Consider the following 10761-nt stretch of genomic DNA (forward strand, 5'->3'; position numbering starts at 1 on the left):
CCTACAAAGCTTCTAAATTTCCTGATTTTTGACGTCACCGATCAAAAGAAGCGAGGAGGCGAGACGCGGGAAAATCAAACGCCAAAAATAAAAAGGAGCGCGCGCGCGCAGGAAAATTTTTTTTCGCGATGCGGTTTTTTTTGCGTGTCTATGACTGCAACTTGCATCGTTTTAGACAATAAAAATAAATACGACCTTTGGGGTGTCAGTGCCCCTTTAAAGCATTTCTCTTTTCTTCGTCCCGCAGAGGAAGCGAGTGCTTTTTGCAGAGGACAGTTTTTGGTGTACCAACTAGCTCAACTTCAGCCTGTTAGACAGTTTTTGGTGATGGTCGCCCCAAACCCCCAGGCTTACGGGAGTCTTCTTGCCGCCAAGCATACATTTCCTTCCCCTCTAATTTGAATCGTCCACCTCCCAGATGCACTCTTGCGGAGTCTCGAATTCAAACCCGTTTTCTCTCCCTTCCTTTTTTTTTTTTTTTTTTTTACAACCCAATTGCTGGCCTTGCCTCCCGTCACCCACTTCTCCCTTCTCGGATCCTTTCACTTGAGAAAGAGTATCTGCTCGAAACGTCTCTGTCCTTCTGCTTGTTTGTCCGCATGTTTTTGTAATTGAAAGACCGCCCTTAGCTGGGACCAGGGGCACTTGGCATCAGTTGACTTATAGATATTCAAGTCGTGGGCTTTCCGGGTGGTCTCTTGTATTTCAGGTGGTGAAATAGAGGAGCAAGTTCGATCTCGTTAGGAAGCGACGGAGGAAAGGCAACAGCCGTTTGGAATTCCACGCGCAGTGATCGTCTGTACCTCGATCAGTGCTTATTTTGACGGAGGAATGTAGCCGCAACATTGCTCTCCAATTTTCAAGAAAAGCTTCGTGTTTTATGAAAGATTGTGGGCATGCAGTAGAAAACGATTTGACCGACGAGTGGATAAGAGTGGCATCAGAAGACATCTACGAAGCTGATTGCAAGGTAGGGCATATTATTATTGACTTCACATTTGCACGATTCATATTGCTTCAGTCCAATTTCGCCTCATAACAAAAAATTCGAAATTCGAATTGACCGATTGTAAACTGGCACCATGATTGGATATACACGAGATCTGGACGCGTGCCACTGTGTTCGTGTATACCTTATGGTGGTCGCTCTTATTTTAATGTTTATATAGACCAGCTATCTGCTACGCTAAAATTTTGAAATACTAAAGTCTCCTGTAATTTTTCCAACCAAAAGACTCCAATTCTTTATCATATAGTGGATTTACTCGGATACTGCCTTAAATTATGATCTGAGCTATTCATAGTAAAAATTGAAACAGGAAGAACCAAATATATTAATATATATTATTACAGATTCACTACCGTGAACAACACAATGTTTTATAAGAAATCTATGCTAATTTGAAGGCATATAAAAGAATGTTCATTTTGAATGTTTTCTCATGTTTCTTTGTAAAGTAACGACGAAGTAACGGCGTCACTTTAGAGAAGTAACTAACTATAACAGGTTACTCTTTCAATTTTGTAACTGTAACAGGGTTACTTTTTTTACTTGAGTAACTGTAACACTGTTACATTTTAGCAGTAACGTGCCCATGACTGCATAATAGAGATGAGTGGGCCATGCTCCTTTATGTTTGTGGCCACGCTCCTTCGCTCCTACTCCAATGATGCGAGTATCGTACTCCGATTTTTTCTTGTTTTCGGGATTCGTGGCGCAGAAGCTCCGACAGCCACCCTGCACCAAGCTACAATCACTCACAGGATGAAACTTTTGGTTCTCCAGTGCCTAATTTTTACCTTAGATTTCAACAATGGGACTGCAAAATTTTTGGCTCCACCAACTATCCCTTCAGGAAACTACAATCTCGAGCCTAGCTGATTGTGTGCTCCTAATATTTTTCATTTGGTAAGATAACTGTTGGCAACTGCATTGTAATTTACCAATAAACTTCTTCCGAAAATCCCTGCATGCAACACTGGCAACACCGCGCGAGCGTTGCATGTTGGGAACTAGTTGACCAGGAGGGGGCAGAGTGGCGGACCATATGGTTTTGGTTTGGGTCGACGCATTGACGCGTGCGGCGCTCACAGCGAAACGTGCACAACCAGTCAATTATATTGCATCCTGATGCAATAAGTACTCCTCTGAGTACTCAATACCAGGCTGTGCTGTGTAAATGATCTGACTACCGGGGTTACGGCATTTCAGAGGTTTTAATACTCAATTTAAAGAACAAAGTCTGTCCTGGGACCGATCAAAATCTTCATTTCACGTGAGGATCAAAGCTTTTAGCATTCGAATGCGTACATGGCAACAACGTACACTTGTGCCAAAATGTCTCCTTGCCACAAAATTACCTTGCAAGTTGCAGCAGAGATTTTCATGTAAACTTAGGTTGACACAGTACCAGCCGCTTTTGATCTCCCAAGCTGTGTGCAAACAGCCGTGATTGATAGGATGGTGCGCACACAATCGAGTTTCCTGTTGCATTGCAAACCTGTTTGAACCTCGTAGTGCAAGCACTTAATAGTCAGTTTTAGATTGTTTTCAGAGGCCCGCATTGCACCGGGTGCGCGCTTCAGAGCATGCTCTGAAGTGGCAGCGCGAGCTCCCGCTACACATAGCGTTGCCTGAAAACACAACCTACGAAAACTTCCCATTATGCATTGCGAATTTATACTTTGTGTCATCTTAACGTGGATTAAGTGCCAAGGCTACGAGCGCAAGCTCCTCGAGTTGAACGGCGGCTCAGCTACGCGAGCAGCTGAGCCACTTGTCAATACTATTTCCTCGTGCTCGTAGCTTTTGCGCTTAGACCATGTTCAAATAGGGAGTTTCAGTAGATAATTCAAGAAGGCCGCCATTGCTTCGGGCGCACGTTTCAGAGCATGCTTTGAAGTGGCAGCCAAGGCCAACGACTCCGCACAGCACACGACCACGCCGCCCCCCATGCCCAGTGATTGAAACCGAAACTCCATGGCCAACCAGTTCCTTGAATGCATTGCGTGGACCCTGCCACGGTAAGGCGCTTCGTGTTTGGGAAGAGGTCCATTGATGGTTCGGTTGCTGAAACCCACGTACAAAGGCTCTGCCCATTTTTCTAACTAGAAAAGTACTTGTAGTAGAAGTAGAAAAGCTATGGTCATTGAAGAGGCGGCTGAAGCACTGTACCCCTGAAACCAAGCTAGCAATCTACCCGGATGTTGTTTGGGACCCTGCGACTAAACTTAATATTGATCGACTCGAGGGGGTACAGAAGAAAGCCCTGCGCTTCATTTACAACGAGTACAGAAGAATGAGTTCTATCACTAACTTATACAATAGGTCGAAAATTGAGCTTCTTTCAACCCGGCGCAAAATTAATCATCTAAAGCTTTTGTATACCATTGTACATGACTCATCTCGCCTTTCATTCGACAGATTTATGCAATTTAACACATCCCGTCACACACGACACAAGCACTCCAACACAATTTTGGTACCTTACAGCAGAACCCAATGTTTAAAAAACTACTTTTTCGTACGAACCATTAACGAATGGAATAGTGTTCCTGCCAACATTACCAATGTCTCGTCCGTTCAGGAATTCGCCTCATCATTTCAGCGTTATTTCTTAGATGTGCAGTCCTAGATGCTTTTTCTTTCACTAGCATGCAATGTGGTTTTCTTCTTGTGTGTTGCCCTGTGTGCCCTCTCCTGCCTTGGCTGCCAAATGGCAGCCGGCACTATGTATAAATAAATAAATAAACTTCAGATAAAACGAGTTGTGAGAAGTCACAAAGCGAAACTTTAATATTAAGAAACTGGGGATTATGAGGAAAGTTAAAAAAAAATCTTTTGACAATCGTTTCAAAAGTTGACAAAGAGAGAGAATGGAACTGAGTTGGCAGGAAAGACGGCGTCGAGCTGAGAAAGCAATCTGAGCAAATGCCGGCGTCAAGACTAGTGACGGCGCAGGAACATAGCAAGCGGTCCACACCATGGCAACGAGAACTATCAACTTCCTGTTCATTACGGCGAGTGTTTGCAAACCCCTATACCAGGCGTAGCCAGGCTGACCTGGCCTGAGAGCAGTAAATAAAACCACAAAACTTCCAAGAGCCGCATGGGGGGGGGGGGGGGGGGGGGGGGGGGGCAAATTTTTGTCCAGAGCAATAAACAAAACTCGAGCTACCTTTAATCTATCCGAGTCAAAAGCAATGCAACTGTACATAAGGTAGTAGTAGCACAAGACTACCAAACCGTAACCTGCCTTTCCAATTTAAAACGCGTTCCATTTATCCTTTTGGAGAAGTGCTCGTGTGACCAAGAGGGAGGCGGGGGTAGTGGGGGGTAGGGGAGGGAGCCGCACTTTAACAAGCAAAGAGACGCATGGTCGCAGCTTGGCTACCCCTGCCCTACACCATGAAAGGAAGAAGGACTATTGACTAAAAATAGAGGTGTCGGATTGCCCAGAAAGCAGTCTTCTTTCTCTTTCCTACAAAGCAGAATGCATGCCCGCTGGGTTTCCCTTCAATGAAACTGCCTTTTCCCAAACCGTCGTACGCAAACGGGTGGGACGCCGGTACCGCTCAAACGCAACTGCATGGCCTCTTACAACTCCACACATGTTGCATTGCTTAAAGAGGCCCTGCAACGACTTTTTCACTGGTTTGTAATTTTCACCAATCCTGAGCACCCTGAACAGGTAACTTAGATAAACTTTTCTCCAATTTCACTTTATTTTAAAAGTTATAGGCAAATTAAAATTACAAAAACAAGCAAAAAATAACCTCCTTTACGACGTCCCTGGCCCTGACCTGGGTGGCCGTCAACTACAGGAGAGGTAGTGAGCTCAGCGAGCGCTCACGGCTGCCGCACTCCGTGTCGACGGCTCGAGAGGGCGCCACTAAAGCACGGGCTGGATAGGCTGCATGAAGCGGGCGGCCAGGGTGGCTCGCATTGCATTTGTTGCGCGACTAAACACTCTTTCTTGAAGCTTTTTGGCTCGAAGAGTTTACCGTTTTAGGTCCGAACCTCCGAACTCCACAAAAGGAATATGTGACAAACGAGTGACACAATTCGTCTGGCTGTGTTTGCTTTGCGCATGGTACGAAGCACAAATGCACCACGCGCGAGGCGAACGCCGCCAGACTAATTTCCTGGGCGGCGTCTCGATGCCCGAGTGTTTTTGCACTTAGTATATTAAGACAGGTGGGCCAACCAAGAATCTGTCACTAGAAGCAGGGGGAAGCTTTCACAGCTAACGACGTGTCCTCCTTCAGCCATGGATAGATGGTAATGGCTATACCCTTTGTGACGGGCGGCAGCTTGCGCCACCTAGCCTAACATTTCGTCATCCCATCTTTTCTTAAAATTTGTATAAATGTTTTTTAACACCCCCCCCCCCCCCTTTTAAAGTGTTTCCATTCCGTATTTTTATCTGCATTTTCACCTCTCCCTAGATCTTTTCCACGAATCTTCCAATCTCCTCTTAATTACCGCAATTCTTTCCCTATCCGTTCGTCCATCCATGTCTGCAAATCCCAATGCCTCCTCCAAATCCGTAGTCCCTCCCCCAAGAGAGTGGGACGAAGCCCCGTGCACCTTAAAATTTCATGTTCTATAGTTTCCCTTTCGCGGTCGCTTACGCCGCATATTGTCTACTTCCTGGAATTTATCCCTATATGTTTTCGTTCTTAGTACCCCCGTTCTAGCGTCAAACAGCAATGAGCTCCCCAATGAAATATAATGCAACTGTTCCTTCTTTGTTTCTTGTTTTTATGCCCTGTATATTGTTAAAGCTGATTTTTCCTGCATTCCCTCTTCTCATGCAGCCACAAACATGCACAGTGTATACAACGCCAGGCATGCTGTCTCGCGAAAAAATCCCACTGAGGCTCGGAGTGACAGCTCCAGTATTCTTTGGGCAGACAGGTTTCATCAAATACCCCGGCTGCAGCCGGTGTGGTGCAGACAGTTGGAGAGGCAGTGCTTCTTTCAGCCTCAACTGAGGAAGACATTCTCACTTTCTCGGGGGCATGGCTGAGACACTTTCTTTGACAGCTAGCTTGGAGCATCCGGAAGCAGCTCCAACTTTCCACAGGGACTGCGCACCTCTTCTCCGTTCATAATGGGAACAAAGTCTCGCGTTACAATGGCTCAAAATGAAGCTCGCGCATCGAACATATTTCGTCCAGGAGCTTATCCTTGCAATGCAAGTTCTGTACCCAAACATTTTTTTGTTCTTCCTCCTTTGGTTCTGAGAACAGCAATGGCTGCTCACCTTTCCACCACTGATAGCCTGACTGGCACCCCGGAGCGAAGCAGTGGCGTTGTCGTCGATTCGGCATTTACCTCGGCATGACACTCCATTGGCCATAAATGACAGCAAACACGGGGTAAAGATCAGTTCAGAATGGGAGCCACTTGGCACTGCCAAACGGCCAAACCGCAAGCCAAACCTCCTCGCCGAAGGCCTTTGGAACGCTCGGAACAGGTCGGATCCTCCAGCCCTTGGCGACCGAAGCGCCGCCGCATACATCCGGGACCTTTCCACGCTCACCACTTCACAGCAAAACGTGGCGCATGTCGGCGCCTGATCCCACTGCCCCTCTCTAGTTTGCACGGCCTTTTCCACCGCTTGGTGGCCGGTATGTCCATGGGTCATTTCTTGTTTCCGTACTTTATAAACTGCATTTATTTGTTTTTGTTTTCTCATCTAAAATTCTGAACAAAAGCTACTTTCATAACCAAATGAAATGGTTCGTGCCACTTACTGTAAACGACTTATTTATTGCTGGCTCAATATTTTACGATTTCGGTCAACGCTGAAATTTTTTAGTAATTGGCGGGTTCTAATTTTTGCGACCAGTGGGATCTCGATTAGATTCTAATGTGTTTACATCTTACTGGAATGGTTCACAGGACTTATTTTTTGCAAATTGTAGGAGGTTCGCAATATTGCAAAAATTAGGTTTTTGCGAAAATTGAGTTGTTTACAGTATATTTTTTATTTCGACTAAAAAAAAGTGCTTTTAGTGGCTCTGACCAGTTGTAAGGCAGAAGCTGACCAGGACTGACATCACAATTTCGTCACATGCCGCGTGTTCAGCGCCGTGGGGCACCCCCTTAGGAGGAAGAGGTTTCCATGTCACCCGGTTAAAATATGATGCACCAATGTTTAGTTGCTCTCTCCATGCCCACTGGATTTCCCCTACCACAAGAGATGTGGAAACCGCAAAAAAGGAAGACGCTTAAATAGGTTTGGAGGGCCTCTTCAAGTTTTGTTCCGCAAAGATGCCTAAGCGTTCTCATCTTTCTCGGGGCGGCAATGAAAGACATAGAATGGAAGATATATTAAGCAGGTAAGGTGCAAAGGACAGAGAGCTCTTCCTTTTCAGGTCTGTCTAGCTTTGCCCGTGGGGTGCACTGCTTCGAGGCATTACAAGAGCCGACAAATGGAACCTCCAACATCATGCGCTCGAGGGCTGGGTTATTAAGGTTAACAACTGATCTTTGGTTGGGAATGCCTGTGCCCAGTAGGATCGACAGGCTGTTTCAGAACGCTATAAAGCAAGTTGTATAAATTAGCCAATCAACGAAATGCGATTAAACTTCTCAGACAGTCTGGTCATGCAAACAAAGGGAAGCTAAAAAAAATACCTTTCTTTTTTTATTTATTTATTTATTTATTTTTTTTTTTTTTTTTTTTTGCCAGGAAAAAACGGAAAGCAAGAGTGGTTCACAGGTGGTGCCAGACACGTAGGCTCCCTAGCCAGACACGCTCGCATCTGCTGGACCTGCTTTCGGGTGCTCATTTCAAAGGTCAAGTTTCATATTGTGCGTGAGAATGGGGTCGGCCAGACGGTTGCTTTCCTGCCATAACAAGGTCGTTTTTGGCTGTTCGTTGCATTCTTTCTTTTTTCAGGAACACTTTTTTTTTTTAGGGGGGTTGGGGGGGAGCCGCGGTAGGTGAACGTCTATCCTGCGGCTTCTTGATGTGGTGTTCCAATAAAGTTGTTTCTCTCTCTTCAGAAATAGTGTGATCAACCACCTCAAGGCATATTAGAGCAAGCTTAATTGCGGCTGATCATTGATTGAGAGCGCTCCAAAAGAGCCTGCGTTCTACAATGTCAAATGCCGCGTAGGCACCGTCGGAAATGGCTACTCCTTGTGCCCTTCTTTTTTCCTACGTCGGTGCAATTCGATTGAGCGTGATATTAAACACGGAGCCCGCACGATCCAAAACTGCTCGGGTAGGCAACGGACGCACACGAGGCCCAATGAATGACCGGCCGCAACTGGTTCAATGACCGACCCGGAAGAACTGTCGCAGCCTGCGGAGTGTTGACAGCTCGCCGCCTCCTCGAATCATTCGTCCGGCTCATACGCAAGGACTTTGCAACAGCGTTTATTGGCTAGTTGAGTGCTCGTTGCACGTTGCTTTTGGTCTTTGGAAACTACGGGTCAGAAACACATCAACCTCGAGGAAGGAGCTCGGTGAAAAGCTCCGTGGCCTGACGACCGAGGCAGTTCGGTACTCACCAGCAGGCTTCTAGCAGGAGCGGATGTTTTGGAACATGATCTGCGTAGGCTTCACGGGCCTCACCGCTGGGGCCGGTCGCGGACTCCGTTGGATCGCACACCCGACAATAATTTCACGGCGGCGGCAGAGTATCCGTGCTCACTTCGTGGTTCGTTGCAAAAGCGCGCTCTTTCGTCAAAGCGGTTCGAGATAAGTCGGCGAAAATTGGACCAACATGACGTGTACAGCTGGAATCTTGAAATAAAAATACTGCGAGCAAATGCGGAAAAAGAGACTGCTCCTGTCGCCGATAGAAAGTAGATAAAAAGGGTCGGACAATGTTCCAAAATTTACCCGACCTCTCTTTTGCGGTAGGCTAGTCGGCTAGTTCGCGGATCGAGGATTGTTTCGTTTCAGTGTAGTTTCGTTGCCAGAGCAGAGTCAGAGCAGAGCCAGAGTCGCTGGCGTCGCTGGGGTCGCCGTCGGCAGATGGGTGTATAGATGGATGAATGTTACTCTGTGTTACCGGCTGTACCCTTTGTATCGGGCTGTAGCTTGCGCCACCTAACCTAAACTTTCTTTACAACCCATCTTCTCTTCCCCTCTGTATTTCTGAAACCATGACCGGTTTTAGGACCTTTTTTGTTTTTACTTTATACTAACGACGTCGCAAATGGACTTCCAGTTAAAATTCGCCTCTATGCAGATGATTGCGTTTTGTACAACGAAATCAACTCGGTAGATGACCATGCCTTGCTAAATGACTCTTATGAACAGTTTTTTAATAAAGTGAAAGCCGTTTACAACTCCCTGTAACGCCGAATTGGAGAGCAGCTCTTGAGGAGGAGGAGGGAAGGGTACTGAGGGGGAGGGTAGACCGCACCTCTTCCTCCCCTCATTCTTCAATATGCTCCGGGGGGGGGGGGGGGGGGGGGGGGGTCATTTGACCTAGAGGGAGGGGGTCACGTGACCTCGGGGAGGGTCACGTGACCTCGGGGAGGGTCACGTGACCTCGGGGAGGGGGGCCACGTGATCTCGGGGAGGGGGGCCACGTGATCTCGGGGAAACGGGCACCTAAGAGCTGTGCTCTAAAAGTGGCAGATGGAAATGAATTTTGAGAAATCTTTAGTTACGTCATTTACTAATAAGAAGGAACCGTCTGTTTTTAGGTATGGTACTAGTAATATATAATTCTGCGTCAAGTTCATGAATACAAATATTTGGGTATTTTTTTCACACCTAGTTTCAAATGGGATGAGCACATCAGTTCTATTTGTTCTCGTGCTCTGCAAAGACTAGGATATGTCAAGAGAACTTTAAAATCTTCAACTAGGGAAGTTAAAATAATGGCGTATAAAACCTTGATTAGACCTATCTTAGAGTATGGTTGTGTGGTGTGGGATCCGTATCTAAAGGGTGATATTAAGCAGATTGATGCAATACAATCAAAGGCAGCTAGATTTATTTGTAATAGATATGACCGCAATTTTTCTCCTACATCTACTATGACTGACATAGGACTTGTGCCTCTTGATTCTAGACGCGCTGTAGAACGGCTCAAGCTCCTACACAAAATAGGGAATAATAACTGTGCACTTAATCGGGAAAAATATGTTAGTTTTGCTACTGAATCACACACTCGAAGCTTCCATCCATTAAATCTTGTACCGTACAGAGCCCACCTTAACTGTTTTAAATATTCTTTTTTTCCTCGAACGCTAGAAAATTGGAATAACATAAATGGATCAGTTCGTTGTCTCGATTTTGATAGGTTTGTATTAGAAATACAGTAGGTGTTCTGGTATGGTGCCTGGAATCTGCAATTGAAGTGTATCTGTTTGTTTCTGTACTCTTTTTTACATTGCATTTTTCACGGTTTTCTAAGTTTTGTTTTGCAGGGTATGTACATCTTTAATCGATGGCCTTTTTGAATATGTATGTTTTCTCTCCACTCCTGCGATGACCTCATCGAGGTCGCAGTATTTTGAAATAAATAAATATGCAGAGGCATGCGCAGGGTTTCGCGTCAGAGGGGGCCCGACTCGCATGAAAGCCAGAACCGTTTATGGGTGGAGCTTGCTGCCCGCTAGAACCGGCGGATTTTGCGATAACACAAAAAGGTGTTACTTCTTTGTCTTCTTTAATGCTGAGAAATTGCACAGTTACCACGAGTCAGAGCCCCAAAATGGCAGACGGAAGTAGTCATCCCCCGGTTCTCAGACTATGCCGCTGTGCTTGCCAGGCTGTCAAA

General features: G+C 46.0%; 1 protein-coding gene across 1 annotated transcript in view; it reads right to left on the reverse strand.

Moving 5' to 3' along the window:
• Positions 1 to 8747, reverse strand: part of LOC121834279 (tudor domain-containing protein 7A-like) — a 157077-nt gene extending 148330 nt beyond the window's left edge. The window contains 2 exon segments of the mRNA XM_042288040.1: positions 8531 to 8570; positions 8731 to 8747. Coding sequence (XP_042143974.1) covers positions 8531 to 8570; positions 8731 to 8747 — 57 coding nt within the window.
• Between the last annotated feature and the right edge of the window lie 2014 nt (positions 8748 to 10761).

The sequence above is a fragment of the Ixodes scapularis genome, unplaced genomic scaffold, assembly GCF_016920785.2.
Source record: "Ixodes scapularis isolate PalLabHiFi unplaced genomic scaffold, ASM1692078v2 ptg000943l_1__unscaffolded, whole genome shotgun sequence".
In the NCBI taxonomy this organism is placed as follows: Eukaryota; Metazoa; Arthropoda; class Arachnida; order Ixodida; family Ixodidae; genus Ixodes; species Ixodes scapularis.